Genomic DNA, 23,129 nt, shown 5'->3' with positions numbered 1-23,129 from the left:
AAACCCCCCCCACCCCCCCCACCGAGTGATACAATATAAGCCTAAAACAAAGGAAGATGCAAAAGAAAAATAAGAAAAGTTTCAAAGTAGACCTCGCCAGGAGCTATATCGAGACCACTGTCGATGAAACAATCCACAGGAATCATTATTAAGAGCAGTCAATTTGGACATTAAGTAAATTTGGTCAACCTTATGTAACAGTTCAGTACGAGAAGGCAAAGAGTCCCGCTTCCAATATGTAGCCACTAAAAGTCTGGCTGCCGTAGCAACCAGGGCCACAAAATGATTCTGATCCACATCCAAACTTCCCAAAGGATAGTTAAGTAAAAATGTTTCCATACGCAATAGGATGGGTAAGCGTAACACATCAATCAGCAGTCGTTGAACCATCTTCCAAAAAGATACAATCTTAGTACAATCCCACCACACATGCCCAAAGGAGCCCAGACACCCACAGTTGCGCCAACAGTGCCCGTTCCCACAGTGATAGAAACGATGCACCTTTTCAGGCGTGAGGTACCACTGAAATAGCATTTTATACCCCTGCTCCACTAAGGGAGATGCCAAGGAGACTCTCAGCAGTGTACCATAAAGACAATCCCATTGTCGATATTCCAAAGCCCTCCCTAGCAAGAGTTCCCAACGATGTTCATATGTGTGGGCCTGTGGTCGAGTGTATAAAAGAGCCCTATAGAGACGGGAAATAAGGCCTACCCCAGATCCCATCCTAAAAACTTGTAAGAAAGCAGAGTCTGCCCCTTCCCACTCTGGGATCACCCTCTTCACCATAAAATCTCGAAGTTGGACATAGGCGAAAAAGTCAGTCGAGGGGAGATCATATATGGATTGTAAGGCAGCAAAGGGTACCAGTTGTCCACCCACTACCAACTGACCTAGGACCCTAAGACCCTCCATTTCCCAACGCCGAAAAATCCCAGTATCTTTAGCAGGCAGAAAATCAGGGGCAAATCTAATGGGAGTAGCATAAAAATAGCGCTGACGTGGGAACCAAGCTCGTCGAACCCGGCTCCACGCATGCAAAGTACATTCCATCCCATAAGATGTCTCAGTCTGCAGATCCCGAAGGATATCAAAAGACAGCCAGGGCACTGCTGCCAAAGGGTAAGTAGGTTGTAAGGCCTGTTCTAATGAGACCCAGCGCTGGGAGGGATATGCCCAATGAAATAGTCCCTGCAATTGGGATGCATAGTAATATGTAGAAAAATCAGGAACACCCATTCCCCCATGTAATCTGTCCCAGTACATACGTTCCCTCCGCACCCTAGGGGGTTTACGTGTCCAGATATAAGCAAAGGCCCGCCTTTGTAGCCTAAGCAAGAACCGTTTAGGAATTGAGAGAGGTAGGCAGGAGAACAGATACAAAAAACGAGGCAGCACATTCATACGCAAAGCACTAATCCTACCCATCCAAGACAATCTCAATCCCTCCCATCGGTCCAGATCGGCAAATACAGTTCTTAGCAACGGAGGGTAATTCAATTCAAAAAGGTCAGTAAGTCTTCGAGATATACGCACACCAAGGTATCTAATGGATTTAGCCGCCCATCGAAACGAGAACCTAGTACGTAAGTCCGTCACCAATAAGTCCGGAAGGGAAATGTTAAGCAATTCAGATTTTTCGATGTTAATTTTAAAGCCAGCTACCACACCAAATGTAGTCAAAACACGAAGAGCCTCCGTCAGAGAACGAAGTGGGTGGGTCAAGGTAAACAAAATATCATCAGCATACAATAAAATCTTATGCTCTTCACCACCCACCACAATTCCCCGAATGTCAGCATTCGCACGTATAGAGGCTGCTAAAGGTTCCATGACCAGCGCGAAAATCAGTGGTGACAAAGGGCACCCCTGCCTAGTTCCTCTACGGATCATAAAATTAGCAGTATATCTTCCATTAACTCTTAGACAAGCCTCCGGGGCAGCATATAATAAAGTCACCCAGTGTAGAAAAGCACCCGAAATGCCCATTTTCTTCAAGGCCGCTAACATAAACGGCCAATAAACCCTATCAAAGGCTTTTTCAGCGTCAACTGATAACAGGACTGCCGGAACAGAATTTTGATGGGCCACTCCAATAAGATCTAACACTCTTCGGATATTATCACCAGGTTGCCTCCCTGAAATAAAGCCACATTGATCTCCATGAACTAGGTAAGGCAGAAAGCGTTGTAACCGGACTGCCAAAATACGAGTAAACAGCTTATAATCAACTCCTAACAATGAAATAGGGCGGTAAGACCCACAAAGGAGGGGATCCTTCCCAGGTTTAAGAAGAAGGGAGACCGCTGCCTGACGAAACGAATACGGCAGACAATCCCCCTCCAGAAAAGAATTAAACAATCTAGTCAGAGGATTGACTATATGGGCCTCCATTTTCTTATAAAACAGGGGGGAAAAGCCATCAACACCCGGTGCCTTGGAAGCGGCCAGATGACGTATGGCAGCCACCACCTCAGCGGGTTGAATAGGGGAAGAGAGCCACTCCGCATCAACTTCCGCCAAACAAGGCAAGGTAACGTTAGATAGAAAAGCCTCAATCTCCCCCTCCGTGGATTCAATTTCCGGAGTGTACAGAGTCTGATAGAAGGATAAAAAAGCCTGATGGATGTCCCCATCATCCACACAAAGCTGACCCGAATCATTACGAATCCGAGTTATGGAGTGTTGTGCTTGAGTTTGCTTGATCTGTGCAGCTAACAAGCGGCCTGCCCTACCACCCCATTCAAAATACTGTTGTTTCCGCCTCTGCAGGGCCCAAGCCATGCCCTCTAAATCAAGTTCTTGTAAATCTCTCCGGCACTCCGTCAACGCAACCCCCCCAGCCACCGACGGGGCTCTCTTGTGAGCATACTCTAGGCGTCGAAGGCGAGACACTAATTCTAATCTGCGTGCCACTCGACATTGATTTCTGTACGACCCCCTCGAGATACAACAACCCCTAAGGGTAGCTTTAAAACTTTCCCAAAGAATAGCAGCATTAATGCCAGCTATGTCGTTGAATGCAAAAAATTCCTCGACATCAGTCTCTAAAAGAGTCAAGGTATTGGGATCTTTTAACAAAGAGTCATTCATACGCCACAAGCGACGGCCGCCTCTAACCTGTCCAATCTGTAACTCCAGAGTCAAAGGAGCATGATCTGACCACACCCGGGGCTCAATACTGGAGGCCAGGGCTCGAGGCAAAGCAATACGAGGTAGCATCCACATATCAATTCTAGTATAGGAATTATGTTTCGATGAATAAAATGTGTAATCTCGCGTGCCTGGATGTAAATAACGCCACACATCTATCAAATCATGCCTACGCAAGAAGCGCAGCAAAGCTCTTCTGTCGCCTCTAGCGTAGCGGATGGATGAATTTGAATTATCCTCCTGAGGATAGCAAGTAAGGTTAAAATCTCCACCCACAAGGAGTGTACCTTCTACATGATCTAACAGCACACGTTCTAACAACGTAAAGAAGGCCCCCTGACCAGCGTTTGGGGCATAGACATTCAGCAAACTATACAAGGCGCCATCCAACTCAGCCTTGACCAATATGTAGCGGCCCTCAACATCCCGCACCACCTCTCTCAACACCACCTGGACACGTTTATGTATTAAGATGCCCACCCCCTGGGTCTTTTTCCGAACCTTATTAGAAGAAAGGAAAACGTGTGGGTAGTTGTGGTGTGTAAGCAATTTCTCATAATGAGATTGAAAATGGGTCTCCTGAATAAATCCAACCGCACTATTCAGGCGGCTCATTTCTTTAAATAACAAGCGTCGTTTTTGTGGAGAATTCAGCCCATGTACATTATAAGATAGCAAAGTGAGTTTATCCATTTGTACCAGAAAAGAAAAAGCACAGCATTACCAAATCAACCATTAGTTCCAAAGCAGCCAAATCAACCAACCCCTGCAATCGTAACCTTAAGAGAAACATTATACAAACACTCTTCCATACAATCATACAAGAAAGCACTCGGTCACCACTTTTCCCAGCACCAACACCCCCCCTCCCCCCAACCCCCCAACAATACCCCACATGGTCCAGCCACCGAAGCACCTGGTAACCATGGTACAGGAAGTGTAGAGAAACAGTTCACAAAGGGACCCCCAGAACAAGCCCTATAAACAATCTTCGCGACAGATATCGCTCAGCAAAGAGAAGAAAAAACAGTCACAGCACAAAATTTCTTAATCACAGTGCACAAATATAAATGTTCAAGTGGATGAGGGGGCAGCTGTCTCCAAAGGGCGACGAGCTGCAGCCGATCTAGCCACTCTCTGCCATCCCAGCCCTCTTCCTGATTTGGGCACAGGAGACCTCTGAGGAAGTGGTGCCATTTCTGAAGCTGCCATCAAACCTGCTTCCACCATTCGAGCCTGAACATCCGCCACAGTTATTGCAGTGTAGGTCTTGCCTGCATGTGTAAAAGCCAGTCCGATGGGATAAATCCATCTATATCGAACACTGCGCTCCTGCAGTATACGGGTGCAGTCTCTATACGTGCGACGGCGGGCCAGGGTTGCTGGAGCTATATCAGGATAAACATCAATGTCCGCTTCTTCCCATTTCACAGTTCCCCCCGAGCGCCTCACCGCCCTAAGCACATGCTCCTTATCCATATAGCGATGGAAACAAGCCACAACATCACGAGGGCGGTTCACATCACGAGGGCCAGGTATGCGGTGTGCCCTATCCAGCAATGGTTTACCCACTTCCACAGGCAAGCCAGCAGTCTCCAGTGCCTGTATACATATATGATCAATCACCTCCATACAGCGAGGGTCAGAAACAGTGTCTGGCACACCCCGAAAGCGAAGGTTGCACCGTCTGGAGCGATTCTCCAGATCCTCCAGCTTAAGGGTGCTCACATCAGCCTTTTCCTCCAGCGCTGCAATCCTGCCTCTCAGCTGTGTTATTTCAGAGCCATGTGCTTCCACTGCAACCTCCGTCTCTCCCACCCGATGTCCGATTTCACCCACCTCTCGTTTTAGCTCAGCAACAACAGCATGGATATCAGCTCGAACTGCAGAGATTTCAGATTTCAGTTCTTGGAACCAACCACGCATCTCCAGCTGTAGAGTCGGCAGCGTTGCATCAGCAGGTGGGCCCTCCGCAGCCGCGGCCGGATCGGGCGCCATTTTAGAGCCAGGTTTAAGAGGCCCATTCGGGATCGGTGAGGAGAACGCTTTAATATCTGTTTGTTTTTTTCGCGTCGCCATCGAGACGCAGCAAGGCAGCTTCACAAACAAGCTGAGGGAGGCAGACAGTGCAGGCACGCGAACTCGCGCGAAGATCGCCAAAAACAGCACGGGGGTCCGCGGAGCTATCGCTCTAGGCTGCCATCAGCCACGATGACGTCACTTCCTCTCCAGAGAAATACAAATTTAAAGGTTTTTTTTTTTTATTTTGGAGGGGGGGTGTCAGAGATAGGGGGACATGCTGGGGAGAAGCCCTAGGAGCATGGGGCCCTTTGCAGCCCCCATTGCTCTGTTGAAGGCTGGCTATGCCTGCCTCTGTTCCTTCACTCTCTCCTTTGTGTTCCCTCTCCATGAGCTCCCACTCCTTTCCCTGCAAGTATGTACCCCTTCATCCATCCCATACGTCCCTTCATTCTCTCCTTGTACCAACCCCCTAATTGTAGAAAGTTGCATGCCCAATTTTATGGGCAGTGCCCAAAGATGCATGTGGAAGTTATAGAATAGTCTCAGTTATGAACATAACTTAATAGAATAATTAGCTTGTAATTGGCATTAATGACCAATTATTGGCTATAATTCATCTTAATTGTCACAAAGTAGCAGTTACATGCATAGTTGACATTACCTGGAATCTGCACATACAAAATCCAGAGAACGCAACTTCAAGGGGGCGTGAACCTGGGACAGATATGAGCAGGTCAGGGGCGTAATTGGCACCTAATGAACATATATTTTCATTTGGAAAACCTGATCAGTTCGTGGCCTTTGAGGAAAGTATTAAATTTGGGGCTGCATCCTGAGTTTGGTTGTGGGTCCTTCCCTTTACCTCCTGGGGTCCTCCGCCCAGGGCACTGAGTCTGCTTGCCTGTTTGCTTATTTAGTTACTTGGATTTAGTTGTCTATTTGTGGGCAAATACTTGTTTTCTGCTCTTTACTTGCTTTCTATTCCAACTGTAGTTCCTTTCACAGCTGAGCTTCTCCTGTTCTTTGAAAATTTTAAACCACTACAATGGTTTATTCTCTATGGCAGTGTATCAAATAAAGATGGACTTGAAACTTAGGAGCACAGGTTACTAAATATTAGCATTTATGCACCTAACAATCATTCTTTCCAGTCTGGACTATTGTAATTCCATCTAAGTCTAACCAGCAGGGATCAGGAGGACAGCCGTGCTGATGGTCAGGTGGTGGCTCGAATATAAACCAAGACCCCCATGCCCAAAAACCTTGGTTTATATTCGAGAATATATAGTATTTCATAATGAACACATAGAAAATGACCACTGAGTTCCACAGGAGCATGAAGCAAAAACAACGTAGGGAAAAGTGAAACCGATGATCTGGATGAAAGTGCTTTATTAAAAATCAAAACAAAGGCTAAATTCTTCATATCAAATGAATATGGTGCAAATGGTACAATCCAATCAGGAAACTTGGTATAAACTGCCACAGGACTCAACACGGTCCATGTTTCAACTGAAATAAATCTTCCTCAGGTGTCCTTTGGAGACGTTCCAGATGTCTGGTGCTACATGATTACATCTTTTTTCATATGGAAATCACTACTGGTACACCTCCATATTCATAAAATATGAAGAATTTGACTTTGTTTAGACTTTTAATAAAGCACTTTCATCCAGATCATCAGTTCCACTTTCCCTTCCTTGTTCTTGCTCCGTATGTCATAATAGCAATTGCACATAATTGCCACTATATAATCTGCGCTTAGTGCAAATCATTCCAATGCCTAATTTTAGGCAATCTATGCAGACTTACCCCCATGTATCCAGCCCTTCCCCTTTCATGCTATTCCATCCCATCTCTCCCCTCCCCAAAACTTACAGTTGACAAAGATGTCTACGTCCTTGATCTGCAGGATGTCGGGTGGGCTGTCAAAGTCCAGGGACTGGCACTGGTAAGTGCCACTGCTCTCTTTTGTAACATGTTCCAGGACAAGCAGCCCCTCCAGGTTAGGGAGTATCTCCTCGTTTGTGTTATCCTGAGGGAGAGTGGGGAACATGGAGGTAAATAGAATGCACAGGTCATTTTGGGGAGAGGGAAGAATACATGGCATGTGGGGAAGGGGAGCATAGCAGGAATAGGGGTGACTAAAAAAAGCACACAGTATGTGGGGAAAGGAATAGTGCAGGGGTTCTCAACCCAGTCCTCAGGACCCAGCCAGCCAATCAGGCTTTCAGGATGCTTGCAATGGTATGCATGAGACAGATTTGCATACAATGCAAACTTATCTCATGGTTATTCATTGAGGATGTCCCAAGGTCTGAGTTGAGAACCCTTAGAATACTGTAACAAAAACAGAGGGAAGGGACAGCGTGTACAGAGAGGGATGAAGAGGAGGAAACTTGATAATATAAAAATAGTGTCCTTACAATCACTTTGTAGATGTCATATGTAGGTGGAGGATACCCATCAGCTTGGCATCTCAGGGTTACATTATCACCTTCTTTGATAAGCAAGGGTGAGAGAAGCTCAAATTTAACATTCTCAGTATAATCTGTGCAGAAAGAAAAGCACAATGAGATATCCAGAAAATGAAGATATGAAGAGACACCAGCAAGAAGCAGAGAAGAAAGAGAGGGGATGGGGGGGGGGGGGGGTTAAAACTAATAGAAAAGAATCAAAGAGGGGGAACCACAAAAGGAGTGGAAATAGGGACAAAAATGTCCCAGAAATTCTGCATTTGAGAAAAAAGGAGCAAGAAATGGGAGAAATGGTAAATAAATCAATGTGAGATGAAATTAAGTTTGGAGGGTAGAATGTCGACTATGTATGCTAGGATCGGAGCATCAATGATATCTGTGGCTGGCGTAGAACTATGGAATGTCTTGCCTGGTATCCTGCAGTTTTGTGTGGGGAGGATGAATTTTAAGAAAATGCTGAAAACTCTTAAGCTAAGGTATATTTTAGTTGATAATTGTCTTTTAGAGTTTTTTGACAGCAATGTATGATTTAAAGCTTGCTTGTATTTCTGAATTGATTGAATTTGCGCTCTATCCCTGTTTATAACAGAGACAATTAATGATGTTTTTTAGACATATCTATGTTATTATATGTGATAATTGTAGGGAAACAAGATTTTATGTATGTGATATGGCAACCGCATAATTGGATGCAGTATATAAATTTTTAAATAAATTATAATAATATAAATAAGATCTTCCCGTGTCCAAGACGCCTTCTCAGATGCAGAAAGACTCATATAACAGCAACAATCAATAAATCACCGTATTTGAGTAGCACTATAGTGCACAGAGTGTACATATTTCTTAATTATTTTTGCTTAAAGAAACATGAAGAAATCTGATGCACAAATGGTTTATATCCCCCCCCACCACCACCACTGCAACCTGGGTCAGCACTGGGATTCAAGACAGCACCAATGATTCCTAACAGTAGCGGTATTACCAAAAGACCACAACAAGGGGGTCATTAGTGCCATTTTGAATCCTGGTGATGACCAGGTGGCAGCAGATGGGGATTGTTGCCACCCAGGACCCACAAGACCACCAATGCTGCAATGATGTTCAGTCTACTAACAAGTTAAGCAAGCACATAATGTTAGGATGGCTGCCAAGCTAACTAGGCACTGGTCTGAAGGTTGACCTGTGCCCAGTTAATTACTGGGTGGCCGCACTAACCCAATTATTCAATGCTGAAGCCTGGAATGGCCCCGCATTGAATATCCAGACATAACTAAACCCACAGCTGACTGCAGCTTACCATCGCAGGCTGAATATTGGGTCCAGTCTAGCTTCTAGCTATAATATCCTTGAGAGACAAGGAGTATTTTTTGTGCTTCCTACTAAATTTGCCACTGCAGCTATTAGGGACACCACCACTGAGCTGCCTGGGGTCAAAGATTCAGGCTCCACACACAGGTAGACTATGAAACAATTTTATTTATTTATTCAATAAACAATTTATATATTCAATTTTCTTTACTGTTCTCCCAGGTGAGCTCAGAACAGTTTTACATGAACTTATTCGGGTACTCAAGCCTTTTTACCTGTCTGTCCTGGTGGGCTCACAATCTATTGAATGTACCTGGGTCAATGAGGGGATTAAGTGACTTGCCAAGTGTCACAAGGAGCAGCGTGGGTTTGAACCCACAACCTTAGGGTGCTGAGGCTGTAGCTTTAACCACTGCTTTAATCTCTTCCTTATCTCTCAATGGCACTGACTACCCTGAAAATAATCTGCCCAGTATGTGTTAATAATCTCAAGCTGCAGTCTTGATTTCTGAAATACAATGAATCATCACATTAATGTCATGATGCATAAGATCAGCAAACAGGAAGCACCAGCCTGTGAGTTTGGAAAATGTTTGCCACTCTGGAACAGACTGTATGTAGAAGTAAAAAAAAAAATAAAAAAAAAAAATCAAAGGATGGGCTTCTACCTCTCAGTTAAGTTGCCCAAGAAAAACAGGGCAGATGCAGATAAAAAGAGCATGAATAAATATTGGGGAATAGGGGTTAAGAGATAGGCCAGATACTGCATGTGGAAGAACTGGCAGGGGGCAGAAACCAGGGATGTGAGAAATGGAGTTGGTGGAGGAAAGTGGTATGAATAGACAAGTCATTTGAATGAGAGATAAGGTACAACTGGGGGAATAGAAGAGGAGATGGTGGAGAGAATGGGGGATAAAAAAAACTGGAAGGATGAGAGAGAGAGGAATATGGAACAGACTGCCTCCTCCACCATGCTTACAGTGCAATATGTAAGAGATGGGGAAAAGAAAGGACGTGCCAGACTGGTCCCCGTGCGTACAGTGTAGTGTTTAAGAAATGGTGGTCACAGATTGACCTTCTCTTCTTACAGCACAGTGCATGACAAGTTAGAAGAGAGGTAAGTGTCTCAGACTGTCTCCCCATACTCACAATGCAGTTTCAGACTGAACACCTCAGAGTCCACACTCTCTGTCTTTCCTTGTGGCATCAGGTACTGAAGTCTGCAGTAGAACTCTGAGTCCTTGTCCTGTTTGTTAGGTCTCAGATAGAGCGTACTTGAGACTGAATAAAGTCCTGAAGCTTCTTTGACTGTGCGGGAAACCAGGTACATATCTGTAATAAGAATACTCATGAGAGATAGAACTGAAATATCTCACCATGTGGGACTGCAACTACATATCTGTAATAATATTCATAGCAACAAAAAGATGTCCTGAAGTGTCTCCCTGTGTGGGACAGTATCTACATATCTGTAATAATATCCATACGAGACAGAGGAAGGAGCTTAGGATCTTAAATATCTCACTATATAGGACAGCATCTACATACCTATAATAAGAATATCCATGTGGGACAGAGAGATGAATCTTCAAGCTTCTCTATGGAATATTTGATCCTTTTGTCCCCTTATGTTGGAATACCCTTAGCCTTCCCTTCCTTTAAGGGAATTAAATCTGCTGGGAAGCTCAGTCAATCTTTTGTTTTCAAGTTTGTAGAGATCTAGAATGAACTTCCTGACTCCATTAGGCTTTTAGGCCAGCTGCAATTATTTCGTAAATTCCTGAAAACATTGTTTTTCTTGCTATTTTAAAATGGTTTAACTACAGCCTCAACGAAATAATAATATTATAGTTATTTTTCTTATGCTTTTCTTATGTACTTCAGTTTTTAATTAGTTCTTCCTTCTCCTATGTTTTCTGCTATGTACTCTAGTCTTAATTATATCTGAACCAAGTCGAACTCCACTGGGAGATGACCCGGTATATAAACCAAAGATTAGGTTAGATTAGAAGAGCCTTACTGGGTCAGACTAATAGTCCATCTAGTCCAGTATCCCATCTTCACGGTGGCCAATCCAGGTCACTAGTACCTGGCAAAAACCCAAATAGTAGCAACATTTCATGCTATAGATTCAGGGAAAAAACTACACAGGAGGAAAATAACTTCAAAAATCAAACAGCGTGAAAAATTTCAAGAAAATAAACAAAAAACACGCTAGTGTAATTGCTGTAACTTCTTAAAAGTCCTCTTGAAACTCCATATTCCTTATACTTTAATCAGTGGATAGATTGTGCTCAGAGACATGGAGGAAAAAAGGGACAGAAAGTCCCCAAAAAACCTCACCACCCAATCATTGCAAAACTTCCACCTTAACACACTTTTATATGTGCATGACTTGAAAGATTGTATTATTGGAAAAAGCACTTATCTTTTGTGTATAGCTCTTTGGCCTCAACGTGCCACGTTTCAAAATTTCTTCAGGAAGCCAACAGCGAAAGACTCTTAAAGTCTTCCAGAATGGGTGTCAGTCTCTGGTCTAGCTTGCAATTCAAGTCATGCACATATAAAAGTGTGTTAAGGTGGAAGTTTTGCAATGATTGGGTGGTGAGGTTTTTGGGGGACGTTCTGTCCCCTTTTTCCTCCATGTCTCTGAGCACAATCTATCCACTGATTAAAGTATAAGGAATATGGAGTTTCAAGAGGACAGATTCAGGGAAAGCAGTGACATTCCCCATATCTGTCTCAATAGCAGACTATGGACTTCTCCACCAGGAACTTGTCCAAACCTTTTTTAAAACCAGCTACGTTAACCGCTCTCACCACAACCTCTGGCAACACATTCTAGAGCTTAACTATTCTCCGAGCGAAAAAATATTTCCTAATATTGGTTTTAAAAGTATTTCCCTATACCTTCATCAAGTGTCCCCTAGTCTTTGTAATTTTTGACGGAGTGAAAAATTGATCCACTTTTACCCGTTCTACGCCACTCAGGATTTTGTAGACTTCAATCATATCTCCCCTCAGCCGTCTCTTTTCCAAGCTGAAGAGCTCTAACCTTTTTAGTCTTTCCTCATTAGAGAGGAGTTCCATCCCCTTCATCATCTTGGTCACTCTTCTTTGAACCTTTTCTAGTTCCACTATATCTTTCTTGAGATAAAGCAACCAGAATATCAATGGAGCGATACAGATTTATTTATTTATTTAGATTTATATCCCAATCTTCCAGAAGAGCTCAGAACAGGTTACAAGTTTACATACAAAATAAAACAATAACTTGCGTATACATTGTATGGCATAACAAGGTTTACATAATAAAGTAGAACAGGGTATAGTAATATAGAGCATGACAGTACATCTTACGTCATGACATGATAGGACAATACATAGGGGAGCATGATAGTAGTCAAAAGCATAATAGGATATGACAGGACAAGACCTCATACAGCATGGGTTATGAGTTTGGTATGACACTGCGGTAACTAATAGAGCTTGACAGTACATTATAGATAGTACATAACAGAGCATGGCAGTGCATTAGGATGCATGACAGAAGTGGTGTAACAAGGGCGGGGTGGGGGTGGGGGGGGGGGCAGACCGTCCCGAATGCATGCCCTAGAGGGGGTGCACAGCCGTCTGGGTCCACGTTAATATGAAAGCAAACTAAAAATATAATTTTATTTGAATCTCCCGCGACTTCCAGAGATATCTTAATCCACTTACTACACTTTTCTGTGCACATGCATCCACTCAAGATGTCACCCCCTATAAGCCAACTGCTGCTTTGACCTGCAACTTCCGCTTATGATTAAGACGGGATGCATCCAAGTAGGCGTGGCAGAATGTGGCAGAGCAGATCTCTCACGCTGCTCCCGGCGCTGTCACTGAGCGAAGAATGCAGGAAGTAAGGAGAGAGAGGGCACGGGGTCCGCCTCGCCTTCCGCTGCCGCATCACTTTACCACCAGCAGGCTCTAACATGAGGGACAGACAGCGGATGAAGAAAGGCAGGACCTGGGCAGAGGTGACCAAGACGGTAAGTGTCCAGCAGTCATTTAAGTGTCAGTCGCGCTTTGGCTTGAGATCTCACGCTGTCACTGCTAGGGGTAGTATGGGTCCCGGTGGGGGACAATCACCATTTGGCGCTGTCACTGGTGCCGTAAGGTATTTTGAAGCACATAGAACTTTCAGTACCATAACAAAAGTGTGACGAGGCGCATTTTTGTCCAGCGCGCGAATGACAGGAAATATCTATACTTTCTAATAGATGGGTTCAGACGGATTCCATTGCGTATTATGCCCACTCAGGTGTCCTGTTTAGTCTAGCTGCAGTGACGTACCAAGGGCTGAGGGTGTGTGTAAAAAATGAAGGGCCGGGGGGGTGTCAAAAAAGTGATGGGCCCCGGGACGGGTGTCACATTCTCTAGGTACGCCACTGCATGACAGTACATGGTATCGAAGACAATACATACAGGAGCATACAGAGGCATTATAACATTCTTAGTTTTGTTAACCATCCCTTTTTTAATAATCCCTAGCATCTTGTTTGTTCTTTTGGCTGTTGCCACACATTGGGCAGAAGGTTTCATCGTATTGTTCATGACACCCAGATCTTTTTCTTGGGCGCTAACCCCCAAGGTGGACCCTAGCATCTGGTAACTACGATCTGGGTTATTCTTCTCAATGTGCTTCATTTTGCATTTGTCCACATTAAATTTCATCTGCCATTTGGATACCCAGTCTTCCAATTTCCTAAGGTCTGCCTGCAATTTTTCACAATCTGAATGCATTTTAACAACTTTGAACAGTTTAGTGTCAATGCAAATTTAATCACCTCATTCATTGTTCCAATTTCCAGATCATTAATAAATAAGTTAAATAGTACCGGTTCCAGTACAGATCCTTGCAGCTTTCGACTATTCACCCTCCTCCATTGAGAAAAATGGCTATTTAACCCTACCCTCTGTTTTCTATCAAATAACCAATTCTTAATCCACAACTGAACATTGCCTCCTATCCCATGACTCTTTGATTTTCTCAGGAGCCTCTCATGAGTAACTTTGTCAAAAGTTTTCTGAAAATCTAGATATCAACGAGCTCACCTTTATCCACATGCTTATTCACACCTTCAAAGAAGTCAAGCAAATTGGTGAGGCAACATCTCCCTTGGCTGAACCCATGCTGACTCTGTCCCATTAAACCATGTTTGTCTATGTGTTGCACAATTTTATTTTTTATAATTGTTTCCACTGTTTTGCCCAGCACTGAATTCAGGCTTACCAGTTTATAATTTCCCGGATTTCCATGGAACCCTTTTTAAAAATTGGTGTAAATTTGCCCATCCTCCAATCTTCAGATACTACAGGTGATTTTAGCGACAAGTTACAGATCACTAATAGCAGGTCAACAATTTCATATTTGAGTTCTTTTAGTACCCTGGGATGTATACCATCCGGTCCAGGTGATTTATCACTTTTTAACTTTAATTTTTTAATTTTTCAGTTTGGCTAAGTACATCTAAATATCTGTAATAATATCCACGTGTACAAAGTGTTGCATGAGAGTGTCTCATTGTTTAATGAAATGTGTTTCTCCTTTATCCTCTGACTCCCTGTCATGAACATGAGCTGTGAATCTGTGAGCTATGCGTGCAAAGTAATGGTGCCACACCTTCAGCAACACCACTTCTAGGCATTTGTGGTGGCATCGCTGATACAGCAACTCAGAAACACTCACATCCTCTTGCATCACTCCTGCAATGTATGTGCTAATGTCGTAAGATTTCCAACAGTGAAAAGGAACAAACTTGTTCTCACCATTATTGCGTTCAGTCGTGGCGGGCAGCACCTTGCCATTTTTGTACCAGGTAATTGTTGGAGCTGGATTCCCATTCTTCCCAACACATGTTCCAATCTACAGAGAAGGTTTTAAAAAAGCCCCACAGTCATCTTCTCCATCATCACTAATCCTGCTAGCACATCACAGGAATGCAAATATTAGCACTCAATCCTCCCAATTGGTTTGTTTGGGGGTTTTATCCAGCATTTCTATCTTGTTTCTTTTCTCTCCAATACAATAACAATCTGGCTGGAATCTGGCACAATGAGCTTTTACTGGCACTACCTAGAGATTTTTTTTCCCCATATTATTTCCCCTCCCCCATACTCATTTGGGCCATTGTAGTTACCACATAGCACGGCTCCCTATAGAACATTACAACCATGATCCCTTGCTCTGACCATTTCAGTATCACTTCTACACAATGGTCACAAACCCTCTCTTCCTCCCTCCTCCTTTGCTGAGGATGGATCTGAGAATTACATAGAAGTCTCAACCTGGGCATCAAACCAAGAACTAATTTTGTTTGATTAACTTAAATGAACAGAAATTAGCAATTAAAAGATGTAATTGATTCAGCAGTGTCTTCATATGACCATTCAACAAATCCAGAATGGGATAGGAAGTCAAGCTCCAGGAGCATGAGACACCCCTCCCAGTATACCACAAGAGAAGAAACTCAGGGCAATATGATGTAAGGAGGCCCCTTCCAGTATAACACAAGAAGAGAAACTTTGAGAAATATGCTGTGAGGTGGCCCATCCCAGTATGGCACAGGAGAAAAAGTTCCGGGGTTACAGAGTACAGGTGGGCCCTCCCAGAACGTCCCAGGAGAAAAAGCTCTAGAATTCTCAAACCTGTCCTGAGCTTGATTTGCATACCTGTCCTCCTTAGTATGCAAATCAAGCTCAAGGATATTCATTGTGGATATCCTGAAAACCTGACTGAATGGGATTCCCCCAGAACAGGTTTTGGAATCACTAATATAAAAGATGATCCCTTCCATTATGGACCAGGAGAAAAATAGCTGTGAGTTACAGGATAACAGATGGGCCCTCTCAGTATGGGACAGGATGAAAAACTCTTGAGGGTTATAGAGTAAGAGGTGACCACTCTCAGTGCTAACAGCTAATAGTGCAATAGTCTCTACCTCAGATGCGGAAGATTCAGTAACAGACAATGTTCCCTCATTCTTCTTGACCTCTTGGAGTTCAGGCAGTGCTGAAATGAGAAAATAAGAAAGAAAGAGTGTGTTAAAAATAATTTGTGAATGATATGAAGGAGAGGGAGGATCCTAACTCCATCATGCCCAAGTATAAATATACAGTATACCAGTCCGTGTTCATATGCCAAAATCATGTCTGTGTAAATGTTGGCTAAATATGCAATTGTGAGAAATAATTCATAAAAGGATGGCTTGTTTTTATAAAGCTAATAATCGCTTCTAAACACTTGTGGAACACACTCTTATCATCAAAAAATAGGCTGATGCTTGAGCCAGAAAATCATATACATCTACATGGATCAAGAAGATAAATGAAGAGATTATTAGGATCTCAAGTGCTCGCTGTTATATTGCCAGTTGAACAAGTCGCGACATATACTATCTTGCGAGCTGTCACTGGTCCATTAACCTCTTATTCTATCATTTCATTGTTCTTTTCCTTTGTACAATAGGGATAAAAAAGATTAAAAGTTTAAAAAAAAAATATTTAAGTTCATTTTTTTTTTAAAATGAGTGTTTCAAAATAGTACAATATTTGTAAATAGAAATTATGTAGATTGCAATAAGGTTATATAGCCATAGGCGGTTCCCCATAGCCTTCTTCAATTGTAAGAGTCAGGAAAAGTTGTTATTTTCTTAAAATAGTAGATAGATATATAATTGGTCTTTATGTTTCATTGTCTAGTGCTTACAAAATATATTGTGCCTGAAGAAGCTCTATCACTTCGAGTGAGAGCGAAACGGAGATCTTCCGTCGTTCCCAACTGGCCGGGATTGAGAATCTACACCCGAGCTAAGTATCATAATGTTAACAAAATAAGGATATCAATAATAATAATAATAACTTTATTTTTGTATACCGCAATACCACAAAACAGTTCAGAGCGGTTTACAGGAGAAGAGAGTGTACATATACAGCAAAGTTACAGAATATAAGAAAACAGTTCAGAGCAGTTTACAGGAGATGAGAACTGTACATATGCAATGAAGGTACAGAGAATTAGTTATCAAGTGTATGGTATAAACCAGTGGCAATTACAAAATGATCCAATAACTGTTGCAGGGGGGGGTGCAGAAAGGGGAAGGAAAAATATCACTAATGCACTAGCATAGCAAATTGCATAAAAAGGAAAAGAACAATAAAATGATAGAATAAGAAGTTAATGGACCGGTGGGTGATAGGTCGCAAGATAGTTATATGCCGCGACTTGTTCAACTGGCAATATAACAGCAAGCACTTCAGATCCTAATAATATCTTCATTTATCTTCTTGATCCATGTATATATATATATATGATTTTCCGGCTCAAGCATCAGCCTATTTTTTGGTTTTTATAAAGGCAACTTAGTTGCCTATCATTATACAACCATCCCTAGTAGCACACAAATTCTCACATATAAATTTGCAAAGAAAGTGTAAATGTGTGTATGTCCTCCATGCATATACAAGTGATCTTTGCAAATAAATCAGCCTGCAAATCAGAACTCCACCCAATAGCACCCATACTATGCCCCTGGGAATGCATACGTACTGCTCATATATGCAGTGCAATCTTGCAGGGTGCCTAGTTTTTACAAGTGTATTCCCATGTGCATCTTTAACTGCCATTTTCCACATGCAGAAAATGTTTTAAAAATTTCCTCCCCACCACCACCTACAGGCATGGCAAACAGGTGAACAGACCAAGATGACCCACAGTAGAATTTATTGAACAGAATTGGAAGGATAAACGTACATATGCCTGGCTTAGTCAAATTTTGCCCTAAATGGGCTGCCTCAGGGGCTGAAATATTGTTAAAAGCAAATCAATAGAGAATAAGTATTTCAAATAAATAATATCAAACCATATAACAGTACAACATATAAAACACTACTATATTAACACTGTGTAAAAAGTCAGCTACTCGTATATAAATACTTCATAAATCAACTAAAAGGAGCTTATAATAAATATATGTGTTAATGATATGTAAAAACATAACTGTTGCCAAACTGGGACATCAAGCCCAGTATCCTGTTTTTAACAGCTGCCAACCCAGGTCACAAGTACCTGGCAAGATCTCAAAGAATAAAATTGATTTTATGCTGCTTATCCTAGGAATAAGCAGTGGATTTCTTCAAATTCATCTTAATAATAGAAGCATAGATACATGAAGGCAGGCAGATAAAGGCCAAATGGCCCATCCAGTCTGCCCATCTGTAGTAACCATTATCTCTTCCTCTCTCTAAGAGATCCCAAGTGCCTATCCCAGGCTTTCTTGAATTCAGACACAATCTCTGTCTCCACCACCTCTTCGGGAGACTGCTCCACACATCTACCACCCTTTCTGTAAAAAGGTATTTCCTTGGATTACTCCTGAACCTATCACCTCTTAACTTCATCCTATGCCCTCTCATTCCAGAGTTTCCTTTCAAATGAAAGAGACTTGACTCAATGCGTATTTACATCATGTAGGTATTTAAACGTCTCTATTGTATCTCCCCTTTCCCGCCTTTCCTCCAAAGGATACAGATTAAGATCTTTAAATCTGTCCCCATACACCTTATGACAAAGGTCACGCACCATTTTAGTAGCCTTGGGATATTGCCAAGTACTTGTGACCTGGGTTGGCCACTGCTGGAAACAGGATACTGAGCTTGATGGACCTTCTGCTAAGCTAAAAACCCTGCTAAGCTAACTCCTTGCAGGACATACTCTGGCAATGAATTCCAGAGTAAAGAAGTACTTTCTCCAGTTGTTGTTTTTTTTTTTTTTTAATGTACTACTTAGTAGCTTCATTGCAAGCCTCCTCGTCTCCTTCAGTTGTCTTTTTTAGTTAAACTTATGCTCTTCATGAAACTAAAAAAGTAAGCTATGAGTGAGTCTAATATGCTGCATTAAAGAAAAGAACCAGGCATAAAATCCCCACTAAAATGACTGCAGAAGTATGAGTTAACCTTTTAAGCCTCCCAGACTTGGCATTAAAACCCTGCCATTGTTCTCAGCCTTTCAGTCTTCTGCTCACTTTTCTGCCTCTGAACAGAAAAGCTAACAGCCTAATTATTTATTTATGTTTATTTATCAAGCTCTTTATATTCCACCTAAAAACTAAGTGCAACACGTAATAAAAACAGAAAGAAGTGGCAAATAACCGTGGATTTAAATTGACTGAGTGCTGATGTCTATGGGGTCCTTTTACTAAGTGGTGGAAAAAAATAGCCTTAGCACGCCCTTACGTGGGGTTTTCCCATATGCTAACTAGTCATTTTAACTAGTCGGAGAATGGCCAATTTCCATTCTTTTTCTATTAATGGCCATGCGCTGTCACCATTAACGCACAGCCATTAACAAAATTGCCATGGGAGCACTTACTGACACTGATTATGTAGGCGATAAGGGCTCCTGCAGTCAGGGCCAGATTAAAGAGTAGGCCCAGGGGGCACATAAGTGTGGGACCATCCCGCCCCCATGTATACGCCCCCCCCCTGCAGTTGCATGCTAAGGGGCCAATACTCAAGTTTCACGGTACATAAAATTGTACTGTGAACCTAGCCCAGCATCCCCCACCTATTTCCCAGCATGGCTCAACATTGACCCCCCCCCCTTCCCTCTCACCCTCAGATCCATGAAATCTATCTCCCGCAGCAGACAGAAACTCCTATCGGCCACCTTGAAGATTTCTCTCTGCCTTGTCAGAAGTTGCATCGGGGCGGGGCCAGAATGCGGGAGAGAGAAAACTCCAAGGCAGGCAGTCTGAGTCGCTGTCCCAGGAAATGGCCTCTGCAGACTGGAAGGTGAAGGAAAGGGAGGGAAACATCGGGCCATGCTGGGGAGAAGAGGAAGAGATGCTGGGCTATCGCACTTGGAATGTCCAGGAAACCTATGCAGGGAGAGCTGAGAGGTGTCCTATAGGATGATGAGCAGGAGTATAGGTTGCCTTTGGAACCTGTGTACTACAGAGGAAAGAGCTGGAGTAGCATGACCCTAGGGTTACCAGATTTCCGGAAGTAAAAACCTGGAAATGTGGCCCTGCCCCCAGCAACGCCCCTTTCTGCCACAGCCCCGCCCCCACACAAACCTCCTAAGTTTGCGGCTGTGTCTCTGAGGGACTCTGAGCATGCACAGATGCAACACAATGATGTGACACATATGCGTGCATACATGTAATGTCATTGCATCACATCCACGCATGCTCGGAGGCCCTCCGAGACACAACCCAAGCCAAAATCCTTCTTGTTCCAGGACAATAACTGTCCTTTTAAGGACTTAAAACAATGCTTCTCTGTTTTTATGCCTACCTATTGTTTTTTTCCCTTCTCTGTGTTTTCTCCAAAGATTGTAGTTCTTGCCCATTTTTCCATTTGTTTGAAGTAAATCTGTAAGTCATGTCATTTGCTCTACTAATATATCCTGGTATTGTTTAGCATTACTAATTTTTAATTTGATTTTATGGTATTTTCATTGTACACCGCCTAGAAGTTTGATGAAGCAGTATAAGAAATTTTAAATAAACTTGAAATTTACAGGTTAGAAAGACATCCGGACAGTCCTCTAAAAAGAGGACATGTCCAGGTGTTTGGTAACCCCACATGCCCCTGGGAACATGCATTGCATACCTGACATCTCATGTATACAGGATGAGGGCTATAGTGTAGAATGCCCTTGGAACCCCTGCACAGGATACAGAATAGAGGACTGCTTGCCCCTGGAGTCCCATGTATTAGAGTGCAGAGTAGAGGCCAGAAGTGCCCAGGAACACACAGTGCATTCCAAGGAGCCCATTGCGCAAGACCTGCTCAAGGAGTTGTGGCACCCTTAGCCAACCTTTGGTTTTATACCCCCCGTCTTGGGCCAGTCTTCTATTATGAACCAAACGGATATCAGAGCTCCTCCCTCTTGTTATTCCCGTGCCCCAACTATCCCTGATTAAATTGTAACCTCTCCTTTCCCATTTACACTCATAATTCTGTAGGTCTTTGTAATGTCTCAATTTTGGTTATGTAGTTGTGAATGTCTTCTTCCCCCCCCCCCTCCCCACCCCCAAATTCATTTTGTAAACCACTTAGGATTTCATTAGGTTTATATGAAATAAACTGAATAACAGCCCCATACCTGAAGGTATTTTTTTTTTCTGTTAACCAACTTATTTTATTTTGTCTGAAGGTATTTTTTATTGTCTATTATTTTTCCAGTTGGTTTGGTTCTGGTTTCTCTCTACTACTTCTTATTCCTCTTATTGATTTTCTTCTAAGTCCTTTGCCAAGATCCCATTTCCATTTTGTCTCCTTACTTTCTTTCCTTCCACCCCCTAGATCAGTGGTCTCAAACTCAAACCCTTTGCGGGGCCACATTTTGGATTTGTAGGTACTTGGAGGGTCGCAGAAAAAATAGTTAATGTCTTATTAAAGAAATGACAATTTTGCATGAGGTTAAACTCTTTATAGTTTATAAAACTTTCCTTTAACAGTTAAAAGGAAAGATATATAAACTATAAAGAGTTTTAGCTCACGCAAAATTGTCATTTCTTTAATAAGACATTAACTATTTTTTCTGCAGCCCTCACATTTAAAGTTTAATATCTTTTCTTTCTCAAAACTGGCACATTTCAATCACTAAATTGAAAATAAAATCATTTTCCTACCTTTGTTTGGTAATTTCATTAGCCTCTGACTGTGCATCCAATATTTCTTCTCTTCTTTCAGCCTCCTGTATGCTTCCTCTCCTCCAGACCTCATTCCCTCCCCCAACTTTTTCTTTCTTTCTCTATGTCTGTCTTTCTTTGATTCTGTGTCCCATTTTTTGCTTTTTTCTGGCTCCCTGTGCCCCCCTTTCTTTCTTTCTTTCTTCCTTCCTTCCTGCCCTCCCCCATGCCACCGCCGCCGGGGAATAGGCTGCTGCCGCTATCGGGAACAGGCCGAGATCTCCCTCTTTCTCTTCTCCACAGGACCAACCAACTCTCGCCGCCCAACGTCAATTCTAACATCGGAAAGGACGTTCCGGGCAGCCAGGCAGCGATTGGCTAGCCAGAACGTCCTCTCGACGTCAGAATTGACGTCGGGTGGCGAGAGTTGGTTGCCCTCAAAGAGAAGCAAGGAGATCAAATAACACAGTGCCAGCCTGAGAAGGGAAGGGAAGCAGGTTGGGCACCACTGCTCTAGACGAGCCGTACTCTAGGGAGAAAAGTGGACCTCCCCCCCCTTGGTACGCCACTGGAGCAGCAGTGTGTCTGGCCGGCTCTTCCGTGGATAGTGCAAGGAGTCGCCAACTCGCGGCTTTGAACGGAACGAGCCGGCCAGACACGCTGCTGCTCCAAAAGGAAGATAATGATCCAGTCCAGACCGCGGGCCGCAAATAAAATCTGGAGAGCCACATGCGGCCCGCGGGCTGTGTGTTTGAGACCGCTGCCCTAGATCTATCTGTCTTTAATCCCATTTCATTTTTTATTTTGTTAGCTCCAGGGGAGAGGGGATGAGAGAGAGGGGGAAATGCTGGATCAAAGGTGGGGTAGAGGAGCCTGGAGAAAGAAATGATAGGCCCTAAAACAGGGGGGGAGGAGAGAAAAAGATGGTAAACAAATACTGGATGCAGAGGGGATGAGAGAGATGCTGGATGAGCTGCAGTCAGGAAACAAGAGCATGTTGGTCCTGGGGTTGGGAAGGACAAGTGCTGGACAAGAAGGGAAGAGAGAGAACGAAATATTGGACTTAGGGGAAGGAGGGAAATATGTTGAATAGGGCAGGAGTAGGGAAGAACAACAGAAAAAAGGGAGCAGGACTGGATGGGGGGATAAAGAGGAGAGATGGACCACAGTAGGGGGAGGGAAGAGAGATGGGCCAGGAGAATGCAGAACCCAAGGTGAGAGGAGTTAGGAGTCAAAAGCACTCTCAAAGAGGAGGACTTTTAAACAGGCCTTGAACACTTTCAGAGACGGAGCCTGTCATAGGGATTCGGGCAGCTTATTCCAAGCATACGGTGCAGCAAGGCAGAAGGGATAGAGTCTGGAGTTGGCAGTTGAAAAGGGCGGCACAGATAGGAGGAACTTACCAGCTGAGGGGGAGGATCATAAGGGAGATAAGTAAATAGAGATAGTGAGGGGAAGCTGAGTGAGTGCATTTGAAGGTCAGTAA

General features: G+C 43.2%; 1 protein-coding gene across 1 annotated transcript in view; it reads right to left on the bottom strand.

Annotated features, from left to right (window-relative positions):
- LOC117369054 (basal cell adhesion molecule-like) overlaps nt 1-23,129 on the bottom strand; it is a 104,032-nt gene that overhangs the window by 17,512 nt on the left and 63,391 nt on the right. Inside the window, exons 4-8 of the mRNA XM_033962964.1 lie at nt 15,947-16,017; nt 14,775-14,871; nt 10,113-10,295; nt 7,602-7,726; nt 7,054-7,210 (exon numbers count right to left, since the gene is read on the bottom strand). Coding sequence (XP_033818855.1) covers nt 7,054-7,210; nt 7,602-7,726; nt 10,113-10,295; nt 14,775-14,871; nt 15,947-16,017 — 633 coding nt within the window. The remainder of the gene's footprint in view (nt 1-7,053; nt 7,211-7,601; nt 7,727-10,112; nt 10,296-14,774; nt 14,872-15,946; nt 16,018-23,129) is intronic.

The sequence above is a fragment of the Geotrypetes seraphini genome, chromosome 11, assembly GCF_902459505.1.
Source record: "Geotrypetes seraphini chromosome 11, aGeoSer1.1, whole genome shotgun sequence".
NCBI lineage: Eukaryota > Metazoa > Chordata > Amphibia > Gymnophiona > Dermophiidae > Geotrypetes > Geotrypetes seraphini.
The sequence above is the reverse complement of the archived record's forward strand: the minus strand, read 5'-3'. Positions and strand labels throughout refer to the sequence as shown.